Below are 22,946 nucleotides of genomic sequence, written 5' to 3'. Positions count from 1 at the left end.
TATGTTGCTGTTAGAAATAGAATGAATAGCGCTACTATTCCAATCTATCTGACAGTCATATTTGATCTACACAATACATTTCTATCTGAACATGTTGTAAATGTCCCTTTTCCTGAATGTCTATTGCCACAGGTGTACATAACCAAGTTAAATCAATTAACCAATGATATTTTATTGATAAGTATAAATAAGTTGTGACGCTCAACTGCTGTATGACTCTTTCAACATGCTACTGAAAAGATTGAAAGCTGCAATGAAATTAATGATACCTGAAAATACTGCAGAGTAATTCAAAGCCATTTGCAAAAATTGCTAACAGCTAGTTGGATGCTTAGCAAAAACAACTTTGAACCTCTTTGTCCATCTGAGGGTAAGTGTTCTTGTTTCAAACACACACTATACCATCTTTAAAGGGATGGTTTGCTCAGAATACAAACTAACATGATTTTCATCCTACCTTTTCTGTAGTTGATTCAAGGCGGCAGTTTTCGGATATGTAGTTTCCTTTCAACACTTAATAGCCATATTTGTTAGTGCTAGCATTCTCAGTAACACTTAACATTACACTGTTCTTGTGCCTGTGTAATTGGAGCATCATTTTATTAGCATGTTGTTACATAATACCATGCTAATTCCACTTATGTAATAACTCCATTATTATTGATGGAAAGATCGCATGATCCAAAGAATAGGGGTGTTAACGCTGGTGTCCTGGCTAAATTCCCAGTCTAGCCCTCATACCATCATGGCAACCTAATCATCCCCAGCTTCCAAATTGGCTCATTTATCCCCTTCATCTCTCCTGTAACTATTTCGCAGGTCGTTGTTGTAAATGACAATGTGTTCTCAGTCGACTTACCTGGTAAAATAAGGGTAAAATAAAACATTTCAATAAATATCATGCAATTATATAGCAATTTCCAAAGTTCTATGTAACAACAATGTTGCTATTATAATAAGCAAAGTAACTACACATGTAAAAGAACTTAATGTTAAGTCTTACCTTGTATCTCACTCATTATAAAAATATATTTGTTAGTAATTTCGAAGCTGAAAAAGTGCTCTACTCTAATGTTGAGGTGATGTCCCTCATGTATTTAATTCTTGGCTACAGGCTATATTAAAATTCATATCTAAGAGCCCTCCAAACCATATGCTTATGATCATATTTTTAGACCAATTCAACTAATTGTTGTAGATTTTGGTTCTTCATCAAATACAGTTGAAGTCGGAAGTTTACATACACTTAGGTTGGAGTCATTAAAACTCATTTTTTCAACCACTCCACAAATTTCTTGTTAACAAACTATAGTTTTGGCAAGTCGGTTAGGACATCTACTTTGTGCATGACACAAGTCATTTTTCCAACAATTGTTTACAGACAGATTATTTCACTTATAATTCACTGTATCACAGTTCCAGTGGGTCAGAAGTTTACATACACTAAGTTGACTGTGCCTTTAAACAGCTTGGAAAATTCCAGAAAATGATGTCATGGCTTTAGAAGCTTCTGATAGGCTAATTGTCATCATTTGAGTCAATTAGAGGTGTACCTGTGGATATATTGTAACGCCTACCTTCAAACTCAGTGCCTTGACATCATGGGAAAATAAAAAGAAATCAGCCAAGACCTCAGAAAAAAATTGTAGACCTCCACAAGTCTGGTTCATCCTTGGGAGCAATTTCCAAACGCCTGAAGGTACCACATTCATCTGTACAAACAATAGTACGCAAGTATAAACATCATGGGACCACACAGCGGTCATATCGCTCAGGAAGGAGACGCGTTCTGTCTCCTAGAGATGAACGTACTTTGGTGCGAAAAGTGCAAATCAATCCCAGAACAACATCAAAGGACCTTGTGAAGATGCTGGAGGAAACAGGTACAAATACATCTATATCCACAGTAAAACAAGTCCTATATCAACATAACCTGAAAGGACGCTCAGCAAGGAAGAAGCCACTGCTCCAAAACCACCATAAAAAAGCCAGACTACGGTTTGCATCTGCACATAAGGACAAAGATCATACTTTTTGGAGAAATGTCCTCTGGTCTGATGAAACAAAATAGAACTGTTTGGCCATAATGACCATCATTATGTTTGGAGGAAAAAGGGGGACGCTTGCAAGCCGAAGAACACCATCCCAACCATGAAGCCCGGGGGGTGGCAGCATCATGTTGTGGGGTTGCTTTGCTGCAGCAGGGACTGGTGCACTTCACAAAATAGATGGCATCATGAGGAAGCAAAATGATGTGTATATATTGAAGCAACATCTCAAGATATCAGTCAGGAAGTTAAAGCTTGGTCGCAAATGGGTCTTCCAAATGGACAATGACCCCAAGCATACTTCCAAAGTTGTGGGAAAATGGCTTAAGGACAACAAAGTCAAGGTATTGGAGTGGCCATCACAAAGCCCTGACCTCAATCCTATAGAAAATGTGTGGGCAGAACTGAAAAAGTGTGTGCGAGCAAGGAGGCCTACAAACCTGACTCAGTTACACCAGCTCTGTCAGGAGGAATGGGCCAAAATTCACCCAACTTATTGTGGGAAGCTTGTGAAAGGCCACCCGAAACATTTGACCCAAGGTAAACAATGTGAAGGCAATGCTACCAAATACTAATTGAGTGTATGTAAACTTCTGACCTACTGGGAATGTGATGAAAGAAATAAAATCTGAAATAAATCATTCTCTGTACTATTATTCTGACATTTCACATTCTTAAAATAAAGTGGTGATCCTAACTGACATAAGACAGGGAATCTTTACTAGGATGAAATGTCAGGAATTGTGAAAAACTGAGTTTAAATGTATTTGGCTAAGGTGTATGTAAACTTCCGACTTCAACTGTATTTGGCAGCCATTTATTATCATTTCTTTTCAAATAACTTTTTGGAGAGGTATTCAAAATACTTTCAAATATTTGTTTTTCTGAGACCTGTATTTGAATATCAAAAAAATAGTTGCCTTTTAGTTGAAACTATATAAACTGTATTTGACTACTATAACTCTAGTTTTTTTTAAAATTTGGTCTTTTCAAATAAAGTACAAAATACAAGTATTTTCTGCCCAGGTCTGTTGTGTAGAGTATGTTTTATGTCAAAGGGTCAACTAAAAAGGTGCTGGTTGTTCTTGTCAATGCAAAACATACACCGCTTGAATACATTAGAAGTAAATATCTTGCTGTTTAAATTAGCTGGAGGCCTGCTTACTGGCAGTAGTATTTCTGAGATGTCTTTACTAATTCTCGTAAACAGCTCCAAAGCCTCCAACGAGCTTCAGAAGTTTGCATTGATTGACGTAGTGTTTTATTAATTAGGGGTTAAAGGTAAACTCAGCAAAATGACGTTGCATGAGGAGCACCGCAGATATTGCGAAGAGCAAGATTCAAAGACTTCAAAGAGTATCTGTGCATGAGCGTGGGTTCACTTCACGCTCTTACAACGTGGTAGCCACTGGACCAAAACAGCAGAAGTTATGCCTCGCACTCCAACGCTCTTAGTAGTTGCGGAAATTGACCCACTATGCTGTTTACTTTGAGGATCTATGTTGTATTCTGACTATCTTTAAGACATAATAGAGAATGGAGTAATAACGCATCATAAAAAAACATATTTCCAATGTGGTCCTCACGTGTGCATGTTTGTTTGTGTATGTGCGTGTGTGTGCTATATACAAACGTGTCCATGTACTTCTGAAGTACTATCAGTAGCTGAGTTGAGTATTTATTTAGTACTGGCATGAATAGCCTCCTTACACCCCCCCCACACACACACTTATAATTAGTCGTGTGTGTGTGTGTGTGTGTGTGTGTGTGTGTGTGTGTGTGTGTGTGAGAGGTGACAGTTTGGCAGTTGGTTGGGGGTATGAGAGGGGCAGGCTTGGTCTATTCAGAGGGGATTGGTCCTTTGTATTTGGCTAGGGGCCCTGGCCTGACCTGCAGGAGAGTGGTCTGCCATACTCAAAGTGACACAGAAAGGAGGGAGGGAGAGAGAGAGAAAGGGTGAGAGAAAGAGAGAGAGAAGGGGAGAGAGAGGTCATGTACTTTAGGTCATGTACTATAGTATAGTTTGCTCTCCCTTTAATGTTTTTTTTGGAATGAGTCGAAAATTAGTGATGCAGTTACTTCTTGTGTAAACTGTTGGTGGTGCATGTGTGTGCGGATGAGTTGAGTGTGGAGGAGTGTGTGTGCAAATGTAAACAAGTGAGATGAGGAGTGTGGTTGATTAGGAATGTTCTAATGACTTCTTGATCTAATAACAATCACGTGTCACTACTTCAACCTAAATTACCCACAGGTCTAGTATCAGCTAGTCCTTCTCAAATCCTAACCTTCACTTCATTAGGCGGTAAAACTCCAAACTGACTTTAGGTCAGTTGGACCTGAGCTGCAACAAGCTCTCAGTCTCATGTCAGAATTAGACGTTCATCCATGTTTCTCAAACTTCAAATTTCAATGTTGTTCCAAACGTTAAATTTGGAAGTGTTTAAGGTTAAGTTTAGGCATTAGCTCTGAATTATTAAGGTTAGGTTTAAGTTTAGACGTTCATTCCAAAATCTTAAGGGTAGGCATTAACTCCGAATGGTTAAGGTAACGTTTAAGGTTTGGGATAGGCTTAAACATTTTTTCTCAAAAACAACTTTCTATCACTGGATTTGAACATTCAACCTTTTGCACCAGAAGTGAACTCTGAATGGTTAAGGTAAGAGGTTTGGGATAAGCTTAGAACAAAAATCGCATGCAACCTTTTGCAGGTGAAGGGAACAGCCACTGTTGCCCCTAGTGGCCGGGTTTCCACATCATCCCAAAGTCCTCAGACATGGATCGTGGTCTAATACTGACTTGTAATCACAGGTGACCTGGCTGCTGAACACATAGACCTACAGTATGAGTGAGGAGATGGTTGTAGCCTACTGGTATGATTGATGAACATGTCCGTATTTAATAACCTACTATTATAAAATAAACCCTGTCTTACTTTAAGTCACTTTTAGACTGATTGAAAATGCTAAATGTAATAACAGAATGAGCCTATAATGTGTTTTCTTTGGCAAAAAAACAAATGAAAGGCACTCTCGATTTGCAAAAATTAGTTTATTAAAATTATCCAGGGGGCATGACTCCCACGGCACATTTTCGCATGGTCTCCACCTCCTCTCCAAAACAAATGTTGATGTATTTGTACAGCTGCTATTTGTGCCCTAAAACACACTCGACTTCATTATGTTCACTTCTTTACTTTCGAGCTCAACACCACGCTTTGTGTATGTGTGTGCACTGCCAGCCCCAAGCTTTGCCACGCGGTCATGTGTGGACTTCTAATTTGCTGACGAGCGACTCTGTTCTCCTCTCTTCACTTGCATGAGCCGACGAAACACACGCTCTCTCTCTCACACACACACACAGTATGCATTGGGGACGGGGAAGAGCTCAAATAACCGCCGAGGACCATGATTTCTGACGGGACTCGGTTCGACTTATCTCTGTAAACCTCGGTGTTTGATTCTGGGTGAGGATTACAATGCAGGATTGTAAAGTAATTTACGCAGAAGCGGCTGTTCCAAAGTCGTGTTCTATCTATGCCTCGCAATTCGTATATCGCGAGGTTGCCCAATGAGAGGAAACAGAGCTTGGCATCCTCGTCGGAAATCGGACATTCATTTTGCTGTTACAATGTGTTGTTGGTGGGGTCATTGTGGGATGGATGATTCGAGTTGAAGACCAATTAAATACGCTCCATATCGCTTCGTCTACGTATTCTATCAATCACAGTCGTAGGGTACATTCGTCAAAATACCCTAAATCGAATCTACTTTTATTAAAAACGAACAGTATAAATGTATTGTAGCTTATTTACTATAGGGATGACAGTAGACTGGGGCTATAGCGTTGGTTACGGCCTATCGTTCTCCTGAAGTCACTGTTAGAAAATAACGTTATAGGCTTACTGTTTAGAACGGTGCTTTGAAGCGTTTGTGTTACACGAGGTCGCAGCGGGCTATGCTCGGCACCCCACGGTTGGTTTTGAACTTTTCAACTATAGTCTAGCTCTACGGTCAACGTTTAACAGTTAAATGGCGTAGCGTATTCCTAGTTGAAGTGTTGACGTGCGTACACGAAGACACGCAATGAATAAGACTGCCAGAATATTGACTTTCGTGCGCCTGTCATGTTAGCCAACTGGTTTGGATGGACCGTTGACATAAGGTTTTGCTGTGAACTACCGTGTGGCATCAATGACATGACTTCACTGCACTCACCTGTGCGCAGTCAGGGGAAAGGCGAGAGTTTTACAATTACATTTTTAATATTGTTTTTTTTTAAATGAGACAGTCTTTGGGAAAAAAAGGTGATTTTCTTGCGGGGTTGTGGTAGATAGACAATTCTGATAATTATCTGGCCCCAAAACCGAGTTGTCAAGGCAACCCAACACAATGAAATGACCTCGACTGCCTGTCAGCCGCTGTAACGTCGTTTATTTTCCCCGTAGAAGAGGCTCCTGGGATTGCTCTTCCAACAGTTCCAAATTGGAAACGGTTGTCCTCATCACTTCTCTCATGTGCCATACTAGTCTATGACTTTCACTTCTAAAAGTGATTAAGAGTGCAATAGGCTGCAATCTGTGAGACTGCTACCTGAATAATTACATTGCATGTGTAGTGCAGTGTCGGCCTAGCTGATTATCAATGTTCTTACGTGGGACATGTCATCCCCAAAAGAGTCGACATTCCCCGCAGCGCCTAGCCTAGTTCAATACACGATGAGCGTGGTGTGTCGGTGTGCAGCTCAACCACTGTCTTTAGAAACCATTTCAAGTGAAAACGGTATGGCGTTCAACCGTTGCATCCGCAAGACGAACGCGTTTGCTTGCGTCTCTTACATAGCCTATTTTTAGGAAGAAAAAAATCAGCTCGCTGTAATTAAAGGGAGCGCAGGGTCCAATCTGGGTGCTGCGTGTTTACCGTGGCGTGTAACTGTTAAACCGGCCCGGGTTTCATCTGCCTCTGGTGGAGCATGACTAGTTTTATAACAGGGGGAATGAGTGTTTTCTTTTTTCAGAGACTGCTGTGGTTAAACAAATCCTCAGATACCGGCGGATTAAGCCATATAAACATGACTGTTACCTCAATTAAATACGCAGTGGTGAGAACGAGAGAGGGAAAGGGAGGGAGAGAGAGAGCGAGAGAGAGAGGGACAGATAGTATAGGGAATTTGAGAAAGGGAGAACGAACGGAGGGGAGAAAGATAGATAGAGAAAGAGTGAGGGAAAAGAGTGGGGAGCGAGTCACTCACTCACTTGATGTACAGTGTTTAGTGACAGCTGTGGGTAAATCAATCATAGAGACATGGGATTTGAAAGGTTGTCTGGTTATTTGAAGGTTAGGGCTACAATGGCCTGGTTATGTGAAGGTTGCAGTTTAGTTATATGATGGTTATGACGTGTGTGTGTGTGTGTCATAGAGAAAGGGATCTGCAGTACTTGATTGCATGGTGTCTGTTTTCCACAGACCTCACTGCCTGAAATACTCTACATACCTCCACTGACAGAGAAAGACAGAGAGATGGGGTTGGGGAACAGAGAGCGGTCATGAACTTAGGTATAGTTTTCAGTATAGGACGGTAGTGTGTAAAGTATGTCATTGTGAGTGTGTGGGATAAATGTGGAGTGTTTAGAGGAGTCAGGTTACATGAGGTGTGTGTGTGTGTAACATTGTGTTCTCCAGCTAGTTTTGTGCTGTTATGATAGAATGATAATGACAACGATTCTAACAATAGTAACACAGAAATATTTTTGAAAGTCTCTCTCTTTCTCCCTCCATTACCTGACTGTCTAACACTAACCCCCTCTCTCTCTGTCCTCCAGGAGTCTAGGTGGTGGTGTCCATGGGTCCCGTCATGCCCCCCAGTAAGAAGCCTGAAGTGTCTGGCATCAGTGTAGCCAGCGCCAGCATGTCCCACCTCTACCAGACCGGCTCGCTGTCCCGCGCCCTGCAGGAGGCTGAGGAACTTGACCTGGTCCTCCCCGTCCACCTGGCCCTCCCATTGGCACCCCTCCCCGGTGGGGCCGCCAAACCAGAGAAAGGCACCGCCACCCCGGGTGTGGAGGACGAGGAGTTGACCAACCTCAACTGGCTCCACGAGAGCAAGAACCTGCTCAACAGCTTCGGAGACCCCGTGCTGCGCAGCGTCAGCCCCGTGGGCGGCGAGGGGGGCGGTACCCGCGACGGGGACCACGACGACACCCCGCCGTCGCCGTCGATGGTGGGCGGGGACCTTCCATACGACGCCCAGCGTAACCCCAACTGTAAGCCGCCCTATTCATTCAGCTGTCTGATTTTCATGGCGATTGAGGACGCTCCGTCCAAGAGGCTGCCGGTGAAGGAGATATACAACTGGATCCTGGAACACTTCCCCTACTTCGCTAACGCTCCCACGGGCTGGAAGAACTCTGTCAGGCACAACCTGTCCCTCAATAAGTGCTTCAAGAAGGTGGACAAGGACAGGAGCCAGGTAAGAAGTAGGAGGAGCACACACAGAAATTCATGTAGCACGCAAGCACACACGCGGGCACAAATGCGTACATACACATTCACATGATTCACGCACATACAGTTGAAGTCGGAAGTTTACATGCACCTTAGCCAAATACATTTAAACTCAGTTTTTCACAATTCCTGACATTTAATCCTTGTAAAAAATTCCCTGTCTTTGGTCAGTTAGGATCACCACTTTATTTGAAGAATGTGAAATGTCAGAATAATAGTACAGAGAATGATTTATTTCAGCTTTTATTTCTTTCATCACATTCCCAGTAGGTCAGAAGTTTACATACACTCAATTAGTATTTGGTAGCATTGCCTTTACATTGTTTAACTTGGGTCAAATGTTTCGGGTAGCCTTCCATAAGCGGCCCACAATAAGTTGGGTGAATTTTGGCCCATTCCACCTGACAGAGCTGGTGTAACTGAATCAGGTTTGTAGGCCTCCTGCTCGCACACGCTTTTTCAGTTCTCTCCACACATTTTCTATAGGATTGAGGTCAGGGCTTTGTGATGGCCACTCCAATACCTTGACTTTGTTGTCCTTAAGCCATTTTGCCACAACTTTGGAAGTATGCTTGGGGTCATTGTCCATTTGGAAGACCCATTTGCGACCAAGCTTTAACTTCCTGATGTCTTGAGATGTTGCCTCAATATATCCACATCATTTAGCTTCCTCATGATGCCATCTATTTTGTGAAGTGCACCAGTCCCTCCTGCAACAAAGCACCCCCACAACATGATGCTGCCACCCTCGTGCTTCACGGTTGGAATGGTGTACTTTGGCTTGCAAGCCTCCCCCTTTTTCCTCCAAACATAATGATGGTCAATATGGCCAAACAGTTCTATTTTTGTTTCATCAGACCAGAGGACATTTCTCCAAAAAGTACGATCTTTGTCCCCATGTGCAGTTGCAAACCGTAGTCTGGCTTTTTTTATGGCGGTTTTGGAGCAGTGGCTTCTTCCTTGCTGAGCGGACTTTCAGGTTATGTCGATATAGGACTAATTTTATTGTGGATATAGATACTTTTGTACCTGTTTCCTCCAGTATCTTCACAAGGTCCATTGCTGTTGTTCTGGGATTGATTTGCACTTTTCGCACCAAAGTACGTTCATCTCTAGGAGACAGAATGCGTCTCCTTCCTGAGCGGTATGACGGCTGCGTGGTCCCATGGTGTTTATACTTGCGTACTATTGTTTGTACAGATGAACGTGGTACCTTCAGGCATTTGGAAATTGCTCCCAAGGATGAACCAGACTTGTGGAGGTCTACAATTTTCTTTCTGAGGTCTTGGCTGATTTCTTTTGATTTTCCTATGATGTCAAGCAAAGAGGCACTGAGTTTGAAGGTAGGCCTTGAAATACATCCACAGGTACACCTCCAATTAACTCAAATTATGTCAATTAGCCTATCAGAAGCTTCTAAAGCCATGACTTAATTTTCTGGAATTTTCCAAGCTGTTTAAAGGCACAGTCAACTTAGTGTATGTAAACTTCTGACCCACTGGAATTGTGATACAGTGAATTATAAGTGAAATAATCTGTTTGTAAACAATTGTTGGAAAAATTAATTGTGTCATGCACAAAGTAGATGTCCTAACCAACTTGACAAAACTATAGTTTGTGAAGAAGAAATGTGTGGAGTGGTTGAAAAATGAGTTTTATTGACTCCAACCTAAGTGGATGTAAACTTCCAACTTCAACTGTATGCACTAGTGGTTGACAGGGGAACAGGACTCCCGCGGGATTCTGGCAGGAATGGGAGTGAAGTTTTAGAGTCAAGTTCGGGACAGGATCAACAGTCCACAGGAAGGCAGTACAGGAATAGTTATAAACAGTTTTTTGGGTGGAAATATGTCATGTGTGAAGCATTTAATAAAAAAAACACTGTAGGCTAGGCCTAATATAGTTTAATAAAATTAAAAAAGGGTCATTTCCCCCCCTCCCTCCAGCAGCTTACTATTGCTCCTCACTCCAGTTGTAGCCAGTTACTGTAGGCTACCTCAGATGCCAATCTACTGTCAGTAGGCTAAATGATGAAGCCTTCAATAGAGCAATTGCCATGTCTTGTTTCAGCCAAGGACCCATCACTAACATTAACATTAGAGCCAACGAAAGAGTGATGTTTTAGGAATTTGATGCCGTTTTCTTTAACAATGAAGGAATCGATTACAGGCTTGTAAAAAATAAAAAAAATCCTGCTGTTTAATCAAATAGGCTACCAATCGGATAGCGGGACAAGTGGCCGGAAGTGGCATAGCTGCTCTACTCCCAGCAACTGTACCATCCAGCCCAATTGTTTGCATATTTAACTAAACCTGTGCCATCTGAGGTGAAGAGTGAAATAAAAATAGATTGACTTATACAGTACTACCTCTTAGTAAAAAATACATAACAAAATGTTAGTTTTGTTCATGTGTTGTACATGTTCATACAGTATGTGCGCAGTGCTCAGCTGCAGGCTACAGCTTTATGCCGGCGCTGTGCTGAGCAGACCATCCTGCTGGGGTCTAGGTCCTCATCCTCCAGCTTAATCTATCTACATTTAGGTCATTTAGAATACGCTCTCATCCTTAGCGACTTGTTCTCCAGTCAGTGCGTTTTAACTAAGATAGGTAAGACAACCACATGTCAGTCGCATATTGCGTTGCTGAAATAATCATTTTCAATACTTCCTGAACAAACACAATAACCTACATATTTCTGTGTGCAGAAATGAGCACGGGACGGGACGGGAGTGAATTTTATCGGAAAGGGACAGGAAGTTCCATTGTTGTAGAACTGTAGCGGGATCAGGACAGTACAGGAAAGTAATTGACAGGACAAGACAGGACAGGAATTCATTTTCACTCCTCAGCCTCTAACACGCACCTGCGTGCGAATACAAACACACACATGCGCACACATGCGCACACACAGACGCACACACACACACACACACACTTGCCATAGTCAAGTACAGACAAAACACTATCCTGGTATCGCTGTGACATGTCTGGTTTTTAAATGTCATTGATGTTTTGTTTGAATTGTAAATTCCTGCACTGCAGCCAAACCTTTTATTGAATAATGGACAAGTGTGTTTTCAGATAATTGCTTGATAAATTCATTGCTAATCACTTGTAGAGAGTAAAGTCCCATCTATGTGTCTTTGTTCTTCAAGAGAGATAAATCCGGTACATTGAAAACAAAGGAAACATTCTGTATGATGCAATCCTGCTCTGTGTGCATACATGCATGTGTGTGTGAACAGTGGCTGACACATTAAGTTAATATGCTTCTGGGTAGTATCAGATTTTCTTATGCTAATGGTAAATTACACTACTTTTACCAATTTCCACAGAACATTTTTCAAAACACATTTACTTGAAGAACATTGCAGATGCAAAGTTTGGTAACAGAAGGATGGTATGTGTTGTTTGTTCCGTCATTCGGTTACCAAACTTTGCATTTGTACTGTTCTTCAACTAAATGTGCTTTTGTAACATTTTCAGTGAACGTTGTTTAAAAGTTGTCCTTGTGCATAGTGTTTTATGGTTTGTTTAACTTTGCAATCATTTGTTTATGTTTGAAATACGTTTTAAAGTGAAAAATCTGAGTCTCAGCATCATTCTGTTAACGTGGAATTGCCCCATATACAGATATTTACTATGACGCCACAATCATCAGTCACTGACTGGAACTGGTTTAATAGATTTACTTGAGTACATTACGTGTGTGTGAGTTTGTGTGTGTGTGTGTAGGCATGTGCTTGCATACATGCACGTGATCTTGCATGCATGTGATTTCTTGTATGTTGGTTTCTGTGTGTGTGTGTGTGTGTGGAACAGTAAAGCCCTTCCATGTGACTCACAGTCCGCTGCCATCTGCTTAGGGCTGTATACCTGTCTCCATGGCAACACCACTGCCATTGTCATGGAAAGCCAGCAGTTGCTGTAGCAACAGAGAAACGTATATATGTGTGTGTGTGTGTGTGCAATACTTGTTCTTTTGTTCAGGCATGTTTTTATAAAGTTCATATTTTATGAATAATATTGCATGGATGTGTGTGTTTTGATTTGTTTGTGTGTCTGTGCACTTGTGCGTGCTTGTGTGCATACTAGGCATCCATTCACGCACGCACGCACACCGGTGTAGCATGCATAATACATTCCCTTATCACGCTAGACTGGAAAAATCTGGAAACCAAACATTGAAGGGAAATTGGATGTTGAAACCACTATCGACCAATCAGATTCAATGATAAAAATCCTGTAAGCTTTTACCGCATATACTACTTGGTTTTCTCTTTCGTTGTTCCAATCTTTGTTAATGAGTCATTAACGATGCTAACAGGACTTGTGTGTCAATAGGCTACTTTTCAGAGTGGAGTGTTTGAATTGTGTCATTCGCAGAGCTATTCCATCCATACTATTTTTTATTTTATTTTTTATTTCACCTTTATTTAACCAGGTAGGCTAGTTGAGAACAAGTTCTCATTTGCAACTGCGACCTGGCCAAGATAAAGCATAGCAATTCGACACATAGAACAACACAGAGTTACACATGGAATAAACAAAACATAGTTAATAATACAGTAGAACAAAAGAAAACAAAAAGTCTATATACAGAGAGTGCAAATGAGGTAAGATAAGGGAGTTAAGGCAATAAATAGGCCATGGTGGCGAAGTAATTACAATATAGCAATGAAACACTGGAATGGTAGATGTGCTGAAGATGAATGTGCAAGTAGAGATACTGGGGTGCAAAGGGGCAAGATGAATAAATAAATACAGTATGGGGATGAGGTAGGTAGATAGATGGGCTGTTTACAGATGGGCTATGTACAGGTGCAGTGATCTGTGAGCTGCTCTGACAGCTGGTGCTTAAAGCTAGTGAGGGAGATATGAGTCTCCAGCTTCAGAGATTTTTGCAGTTCGTTCCAGTCATTGGCAGCAAAGAACTGGAAGGAAAGACGACCAAAGGAGGAATTGGCTTTGAGGGTGACCAGTGAGATATACCTGCTGGAGCGCATGCTACGAGTGGGTGCTGCTATGGTGACCAGTGAGCTGAGATAAGGCGGGGCTTTACCTAGCAGAGACTTGTAGAAAACCTGTAGCCAGTAGGTTTGGCGACGAGTAAGAAGCGAGGGCCAACCGACGAGAACGTACAGGTCGCAATGGTGGGTAGTGTATGGGGCTTTGGTGACAAAACGGATGGCACTGTGATAGACTGCATCCAATTTGTTGAGTAGAGTGTTTGAGGCTATTTTGTAAATGACATCACCGAAGTCGAGGATCGGTAGGATGGTCAGTTTTACGAGGGTGCTTTTGGCAGCATGAGTGAAGGATCCTTTGTTGCGATATAGGAAGCCGATTCTAGATTTAATTTTGGATTGGAGATGCTTAATGTGAGTCTGGAAGGAGAGTTTACAGTCTAACCAGACACCTAGGTATTTGTAGTTGTCCACGTATTCTAAGTCAGAGCCGTCCAGAGTAGTGATGCTGGACCGGCGAGCAGGTGCGGGCAGTGATCGATTGAATAGCATGCATTTAGTTTTACTTGCATTTAAGAACAGTTGGAGGCCACGGAAGTAGAGTTGTATGGCATTGAAGCTCGTCTGGAGGTTAGTTAACACAGTGTCCAAAGAGGGGCCAGAAGTATACAGAATGGTGTCGTCTGCGTAGAGGTGGATCAGAGAATCACCAGCAGCAAGAGCAACATCATTGATGTATACAGAGAAGAGAGTCGGCCCGAGAATTGAACCCTGTGGCACCCCCATAGAGACTGCCAGAGGTCCAGACAACATGCCCTCCGATTTGACACACTGAACTCTATCAGAGAAGTAGTTGGATTTGGGTGAAGGAGAAATGGTGGGGGCTTTGGCGGGTTGCTGTGGAGGGTGCCGGGCAGTTGACCGGGGTAGGGGTAGCATGGTGGGAAGCATGGCCAGCCGTAGAGGAATGCTTATTGAAATTCTCAATTATAGTGGATTTATCGGTGGTAACAGTGTTTCCTAGCCTCAGAGCAGTAGGCAGCTGGGAGGAGGTGCTCTTATTCTCCATGGACTTTAGTGTCCCAGAACTTTTTTGAGTTAGTACTACAGGATGCAAATTTCTGTTTGAAAAAGCTAGCCTTAGCTTTCCTAACTGCCTGTGTATATTTGTTCCTAACTTCCCTGAAAAGTTGCATATCACGGGGGCTATTCGATGCTAATGCAGAATGCCACAGGATGTTTTTGTGCTGGTCAAGGGCAGACAGGTCTGGAGTGAACCAAGGACTATGTCTATTCCTAGTTCTACATTTTTTGAATGGGGCATGCTTATTTAAGATGGTGAGGAAGGCAATTTTAAAGAATAGCCATGCATCATCTACTGGCGGGATGACGTCAATGTCATTCCAGGATACCCCGGCCAGGTTGATTAGAAAGGCCTGCTTGCAGAAGTGTTTTAGGGAGCGTTTGACAGTGATGAGGGGTGGTCGTTTGGTCGCAGACCCATTACGGATGCAGGCAATGAGGCAGTGATCGCTGAGATCTTGATGGAAAACAGCAAAGGTGTATTTGGAGGGCGAGTTAGTTAGGATGACATCTATGAAGGTGCTCGTGTTTACGGATTTGGGGTTGTACCTGGTAGGTTCATTGATAATGTGTGTAAGATTGAGGGCATGAAGCTTAGATTGTAGGATGGCCGGGGTGTTAAGCATGTCCCAGTTTAGGTCACCTAGTAGCACGAGCTCAGAAGATAGATGGGGGGCAATCAATTCACATATGGTATCGAGGGCACAGCTGGGGGCAGAGGGAGGTCTAGCAAGTGGCAACAGTGAGAGACTTGTTTCTGGAAAGGGGAATTTTTAGAAGTAGAAGCTCGAATTGTTTGGGTACAGACCTGGATAGTAAGACAGAACTCTGCAGGCTATCTTTGCAGTAGATTGCAACACCGCCCCGTTCTTTGTTGGCGGAAAATGTTATAGTTAGCGATGGAGATTTCAGGGTTTTTGGTGGTTTTCCTAAGCCAGGATTCAGACATGGCTAAGACATCCGGGTTGACAGAGTGTGCTAAAGCAGTGAGTAAAACAAACTTAGGGAGTAGGCTTCTAATGTTAACATGCATGAAACCAAGGCTTTTACGGTTATAGAAGTCAACAAATGAGAGCACCTGGGGAGTGGGAGTGGAGCTAGGAACTGCAGGACCTGGATTAACCTCTACATCACCAGAGGAACAGAAGAGAAGTAGGATAAGGGTACGGCTAAAGGCTATCAGGACTTGCCGTCTAGCACGTTTGGAACAGAGAGTAAAAGGAGCAGGTTTCTGGGCACGATAGCATAGATTCAAGGCATAGTGTACAGACAAAGGTAAGGTAGGATGTGAGTACATTGGAGGTAAACCTAGGCATTGAGTAATGAAGAGAGAGATATAGTCTCTAGAGACGTTTAAACCAGGTGATGTCATCGCATATGTAGGAGGTGGAACAACATGGTTGGTTAAGGCATATTGAGCAGGGCTACAGTGAAATAAGACAGTAATCACTAAGCAGGACAGTAATGGACGAGGCATATTGATATTAGAGAGAGGTATGCGTAGCCAAGTGAACATATGGGTCCAGTGAGTGGTTGGGCTGACTGGGGACACGGCGATTCAGACAGTTAGCAGGCCGTTGCTAACAGTTAGTAGGCCGGGGCTAAACAAGCTAGCAGTTAGCAGACCGGGTTAGCAAACAAGCAGTTAGCAGACCTGGGCTAGCAGTTAGCAGACCGAGGCAGGCAAGCTAGCAGTTAGCAGACCGGTGCAAGCATGCTAGCGGTTAGCCTTTGGGGGACGTCGCGATAGGGGTAAGTCTGTTTTTGCCTCTTCATGCGGTGGCGTCGATACGATGGTGGTAGACCAGTCGTGGAATTAGTAGGGTTCCAAGTAGCTCTAGGTAGGTCGTGGTTAGCAGAATGGGCCTTCAGCGGACGTCACGCCTGAGGGGCCTGTTGGAATCCTCAGGCAGATTATGTCGGTATTCCAGTCATAGAGGATCGGCGGGGTTCCGTCCCCCGTACCGGCAATAGAAGGGGTCCGGATTTTGTTGCCCAGGAGTGGGCTTCGGTGGTAGCACAGGAGCCCTGGCCGGGCTAGCTTCAGGCTAATTGGTGCTTGCTCCCGGATGGAAATGCTAGCCAGGAGTAGTCACCCGGGATTGCGGTTAGCTAGTTGTGAAGATCCAGATGAAAATGTTCAGAGTTTGCGGTGGGAATCCGGGGATATGGGAGAAAAAAAATATATGTTCTGATTTGAGTCACGTTGTTCTAACTGGCGAGAGCTTTTCGAGCTAAAGGTTAGCTGATGACCGCTAGCAATGGTTTGCTGACTGATAGCTGGTAGGTAGTTAGCTGGCTAGCTTCAGTTGAGGGATTCCAGATCCGAAGTAAATAGAAATACTTTAGAAAAAAAAACAGATCCACGCCACATTGGGTGAGGCGGGTTGCAGGAGAGTATTTAGAAGTTGAGGTTTAGGAAAATATTTTAAAAAGATATGCGAAGAAAAAGATGTAAAAAGATATATACAAGGGACACGACAGGACAAAGACGTCTGACTGCTTCGCCATCTTGGACTTTTTCTGTTTAATGAATGGTGCTTGTAAACGTTTTCCATGTTTGTGTGTGTGTGAAACTGTTTAATGAATGAGTGGGATGATTGTGTCTGTTGTCATTAGACATTCAGTGAAAATGCATGAATCTATTACCTACGTTATAGAGAAGAGGACAGGAAAGGACAGGAGAGGAGGAGAGGAAGTGTGGATTGGATGAAGATGTGAGGTTTTGTCACTGGTTAAAGTGGTAGTGTGATTGTGGTATGTAGAGGATGTGTTATGTAGAGGTCTTTATGTTGCCTACTGTAAGGGATGTCCTTGTATGGGGTGATGTGATGGTTCAAACTGTGTGTGTATCAGCAGGATTCCTGCAGATGCCTGCTGTGTGCGTGTGTGCGTGTGCGCATGCGCATTTGTGTGTATGTGGCAGTCAAAGTGTCCTTGGTTTCCATGACGCTGTTTATGAACACAATGTTTCAGTTTGACACCTCATGACCATGTACACACACACACACACACACACACACACACACACACACACACACACACACACACACACACACACACACACACACACACAGAGAGTTTTGTATTGCTATCCTTGTGGGAACCAAATAATTTATTTCCACCCAAAATCTTATTTTCCCTAACCCTAAATCTAACCATAACCATAAGCCTAACCTTAACCCCAAACCTTTAACCCTAAAACTATACCTAACTCTTAACCCTAACCCTAAACCTAACCGTAACCCCTAACCTTAATTCTAACTCTAACCGTAAACCTAAGCCTAAAATGGGGACCAGCTCGTGGGTCCAGCTAAATGTCCCCACTTGTCCAAATTTTCATTGTTTTACTATCCTTATGGGGACTTCTGGTACCCACAAGGATAGTTAAACAAAAACACACCCCACACACACACACAAGTTTCATGTTTTATTAGTCATATGTACGGGATACACATGGTATACACCGTCGAAATGCTTACTTGCAGGTTCCTTCTTGACAATGTGAGAACAATAAGAAATAATAAAAGATAAGAATATGAACATAAAGTAAATGGCTCAATAGAATAGAATAAACATTTTAGCATAAATATAATACAGGAAGGCACAACTATTTACATGTGTATTGGGGAAGGGGCAAGTGTTTAAATTGTGCAGTATTTAGCAAGCAGCATTTTTGATGTGTGTAGCATGAATGTATATGTGTGTGTGTGTGGATCAGTGTGTGGGTGTGCTTGTGCGTGAGTGAGTGAGTGAGTGCATATGGGCTAAGGTGCAGGTGGTCAGTCCAGTTCTGGGGCGGCAGGTAGCCTAGTGGTTAGAGCGTCAATCTGGTATCCCTGAACCAGGCAGTTAACCCACTGTTCCTAGGCCGTCATTGAAAATAAGAATTTGTTCTTAACTGACTTGCCTAGTTAAATAAAGGTAAAAAAAATGAATAAAAAAGTGTTCAGCTGTCTGATGGCTTGTAGATAGAAACTGTCTCTGAGCCTGTTGGTATCAGACCTCATGCGCCGATACCTTCTGCCCGACACACACAGTCCTATATCTAAGTGCAAATGCCACTTTAGTGCTCTCTCTCTCTCGTGGTAAACATTGATTTAAACCTTGATTAATGCCACTGTTTTTTCTTGTGTTTCTGTGGTGACCATGGCAACATGCAGATGGAATGTGCTGAGTGCCAGGCCCGTAAAGATCAACCAGATAAGATTATCAAAACCAAAACCAACATTTCATCTGCATTGAAATAGAACCTGTCATTTACAAATAGAAGAGTTGGTCTATATTGACCAGTATTTAGAGGTAACCTTGACAATCTGTTTATTGCTGAGTGAGTGCATGTAAATCTCTCTCTGTGTGTTTTTGGGATTGTGTGTGTGTGTGTCATTGAGATTAATGTGTGTAATGCTTGCTAATGGGGCAGGCTTATTACTGTTGTAAAAAGGTGTGGCCTTTTTAGCTCTGTCAGTCTGTGAGGTTCAGCTGTGTGTGTGTTTGCGTCCTGTTAGCTGTTTGGTTCAGCGGTTTAATTATTTACACAGGGAAACATGGTCGACACAGAGGGATGAGACACCGGGGCAAGAGCATCTGCAATCTCTCTCTCTATCTCAATTAATTACATTGAAAGGGCTTGTTTACATTGCCAAAGCAAGTTAAATAATAGATAAAAGTGAAATAAACAATAAAAAATTAACAGTAAACATTACACTCACAAAAGTTTCAAAGGAATAGAGACATTTCAAATATGTCATATTATGGCTTTATACAGTGTTGTAACGATGTACAAATAGCTAAAGCACAAAGGGAAAATAAATCAACATAAATATTCCCTGGTTGCCCTTTTCTTGTGGCAACAGGTCACAAATCAAATCAAATTTATTTATATAGCCCTTCGTATATCAGCTGAAATCTCAAAGTGCTGTACAGAAACCCAGCCTAAAACCCCAAACAGCAAGCAATGCATGTGAAAGAGGCACGGTGGCTAGGAAAAACTCCCTAGGAAAAACTCCCTAGAAAGGCCAAAAACCTAGGAAGAAACCTAGAGAGGAACCAGGCTATGAGGGGTGGCCAGTCCTCTTCTGGCTGTGCCGGGTGGATATTATAACAGAACATGGTCAAGATGTTAAAATGTTCATAAATGACCAGCATGGTCAAATAATAATAATCATTGTAGTTGTCGAGGGTGCAACAAGCACGTCCGGTGAACAGGTCAGGGTTCCGTAGCCGCAGGCAGAACAGTTGAAACTGGAGCAGCAGCATGGCCAGGTGGACTGGGGACAGTAAGGAGTCATCATGCCAGGTAGTCCCGAGGCATGGTCCTAGGGCTCAGGTCCTCCGAGAGAAAGAAAGAAAGAGAGAATTAGAGAGAGCATATTTAAATTCACACAGGACACCGGATAAGACAAGAGAATACTCCAGATGAAACAGACTGACCCTAGCCCCCCGGCACATAAACTACTGCAGCATAAATACTGGAGGCTGAGACAGGAGGGATCAGAAGACACTGTGGCCCCATCCGATGATACCCCCGGACAGGGCCAAACAGGCAGGATATAACCCCACCCACTTTGCCAAAGCACAGCCCCCACACCACTAGAGGGATGTCTACAACCACCAACTTACCGTCCGAAGACACACATCTTGCTGTAGTGATGGCACACTGAGGGATTTCACCTAATAGATATGGAAGGTTACCAAAATTTGATTTGTTTTCGAATTCTTTGTGAGTCTGTGTGATTTGAGGGAAATATGTGTCTCTAACATGGTCATACATTTGGCAGGAGGTTAGGAAGTGCAGCTCAGTTTCCAACACATTTTGTGGGCAGTGTGCACATAGCCTGTGTTCTCTTGAGAGCCAGGTCTGCCTACGGCGGCCTCTCTCAATAGCAAGGCTATGCTTACTGAGTTTGTACATTAGTCAAATCTTTCCTTAAGTTTGGGTCAGTCACAGTGGTCAGGCATTCTGCCACTTTGTACTCTCTGTTTAGGGCCAAATATCATTCTAGTTTGCTCAGTTTTTTTGTTAATTCTTTCCAATGTGTCAAGTCATTATCTTTTTGTTTTCTCATGATTTGGTTGGGTCTAATTGTGTTGCTGTCCTGGGGCTCTGCGGGGTCTAATTGTGTTTGTGAACAGAGCCCCAGGACCAGCTTGCTTAGGGGACGCTTCTCTAGGTTAATCTCTCTGTAGGTGATTTCTCTCGCTCCCTCTCGCATAGTGGGTGTATTACCAGTAGAAGTCATTGAGGTTATGCTGATGCTACTAACAGACATGTACTGCGGCTGTAAACTGCTTAATAATGCAGCAGCAGGTCAGGACCGATCCTGTGGTCACTCTGCCCATAGTCATCACCCCACCAGGGATCCTCTGCCACTATCCTTGGCCTGCCCTGCTCTCACACTGATCCCCTGAGCTACCTGTCCCTCTGCCTCCAGTCCCCTGTCCTCCAGCCTCCCACTCTGCCCATCTGTGTACTCTTGGGCTATGTGCCTGCTGATGTGTGCCCAGTCCCTATACCCCCTGTCTCCTGTCCCCTAACCCCAGCCCCCTATTCTCAGTCCCCAGTTCATGGTCTCTCGCTACCACCTCTGCCCACTTGGCCCCCCCCCCCCCCCCCCCCCCCCCGCTTGATGATGTGTGCCCTGGCCAGATGTTATCCTCTGTGTAGACAGATGTTAGCCTGCCAGGGTTAGCTGGTGTTAGCACGCACATCCTCTGCTACGCACCCAACCTCTCTCGTTCTCGCTCCCTCTCGCTCTCCAATGGACATAGATCTGTTACAGGAATATTTCAGATCTTCAAACACTAAAGGGGCAGAAAACTCTTCCATTGTTTTGTAGCTATTGTTGGTGGAAGGAGGGCTAATGTGATGTGGGTTTTCATTGCCAAAAATACCCTGCAATCAGTCAGTCTGCTCGTCACACACATACACACAGATGGGGACTAATTCAATTGGGATGTTTTTAATAGGTCAATTTGAAGGGTGAGACTGTAAAATAGCTGTAGTTAAGAGATCCCCCTCTGTTCTCTATGTGTTGTGACTCATAGGCCAAGGGAGCTCATGTTAGACTAGGAAAGTCCTTCAGTCTGCTGGTTTATAGACCTCCTTTTATAGAGAGGGGGGGAGGGGGGTAGAGTGAGAGAGGGCGTAGAGAAAGAGGGAGAGGGATGTTTTTTATTTTAATACCTTTATTGGCCCAATAGTTACATCGTTAAAAGCACAAACTTTACTGCATTTTAACGGACCTAGAAAGTTAGAACCCCATCCCGTCCAGGAGAGAGAGAGAGAGAAGGGGAGAGGGATACCCCTGGCAAACACCGGGGGTTGTTTTCTGTTGCATTCATCCGACCAGCCTTTTACTCTCTCTCTCTCTCTCTCTCTCTCTCTCTCTCTCTCTCTCTCTCTCTCTCTCTCTCTCTCTCAGGAGGAGGAGGAGAATGTTGTTGTGACAAGTAAAGATAACTGTGGTGGAATGTCATAGCAGACAATGACAGGGGATGAGATCACCATGCTCCCTCTCTCTGTGTGTGTGTGTGCGTGCACTCACTCCTATGCTAGGGGAGCCCATGGTATGAAGCCTTTTCTAGCATGGTAACACTGAGTGAGCACTAGTCTGGACAGACTGAAAGAGAGGAAGGGAGGACTAGAGTGACGTTCTAACAGTTGAATTAATGCTAAAGAGAGGGGAGATCTCAGTGAAATGTTCAGTGTTAATCCTGGCAGCGCGTGCTCAAAGGGGGAAAACTGAAGTGCTGTCATACCGGAGTGAGTCTTAATGCTTCATGCTTTCTTCACTTTTGAGTGGATTTCCTTAATGCAAAGACAAGGGAATTGATCCCACAGTACCTTAATACAGCAGAGATTTTAGTGGCTGTGCCAATGTGACAAAATGGAGAATGTATTCCTAGAAATAAACAGTGTGTATGTGTTTGTATGTGTTTGTATGTGTGTGTAGGTCCTCTGTGATCTATCCTCCGGACACTACCACTCTTTGAAAGGTGATCTTCACTAATTAGGATGATATAGCTAATTAAATGCAGCTAATAATCCTCAATCTCTCTCCATATCTTTCCCTCTCCTCATTTTCCCATCTCTCTCTTTCTCTCTTTCAATCTCTCTCCCTGTCTTCCGATTGCCCTCTCTCTCTCTCTCTCGGCCCTCCACTGGTTCTAATAGAGGGTGGAAGTCAGACTGGATTCAGGATAGGGTTGGTGTTTCAGAGTTCTTTGGTCTGTCGTTTGCTTTAGGTTTGTTTAGTTTGACCTTCACTTGTACAGTTCAAAGTACCCTGTTAGTTGCCAGATTGCTAGTTCACAAGGAAAAGTGTTAGGCTGTGTTTTTTAGTT

The 22,946-nt window shown here is 43.3% G+C and overlaps 1 protein-coding gene across 4 annotated transcripts in view; it reads left to right on the top strand.

Moving 5' to 3' along the window:
* The window catches only part of foxn3 (forkhead box N3), a 119,403-nt gene that overhangs the window by 27,214 nt on the left and 69,243 nt on the right, over nucleotides 1-22,946 (top strand). For 2 of the 4 annotated variants that reach the window (XM_029729394.1, XM_029729396.1), the window contains exon 2: nucleotides 7,867-8,513. In XM_029729394.1, the coding sequence (XP_029585254.1) occupies nucleotides 7,887-8,513 (627 nt within the window). In that variant the 5' untranslated portion in view covers nucleotides 7,867-7,886. Of the gene's footprint in view, nucleotides 1-5,282; nucleotides 5,512-7,510; nucleotides 7,601-7,866; nucleotides 8,514-22,946 lie in introns of those variants that run through there. The other 2 variants (XM_029729395.1, XM_029729393.1) reach the window with 2 other exon arrangements.

The sequence above is a fragment of the Salmo trutta genome, chromosome 33 (genome assembly GCF_901001165.1).
Source record: "Salmo trutta chromosome 33, fSalTru1.1, whole genome shotgun sequence".
Taxonomy (NCBI): domain Eukaryota; kingdom Metazoa; phylum Chordata; class Actinopteri; order Salmoniformes; family Salmonidae; genus Salmo; species Salmo trutta.
This window is presented reverse-complemented; position numbering and strand designations above follow the sequence as displayed.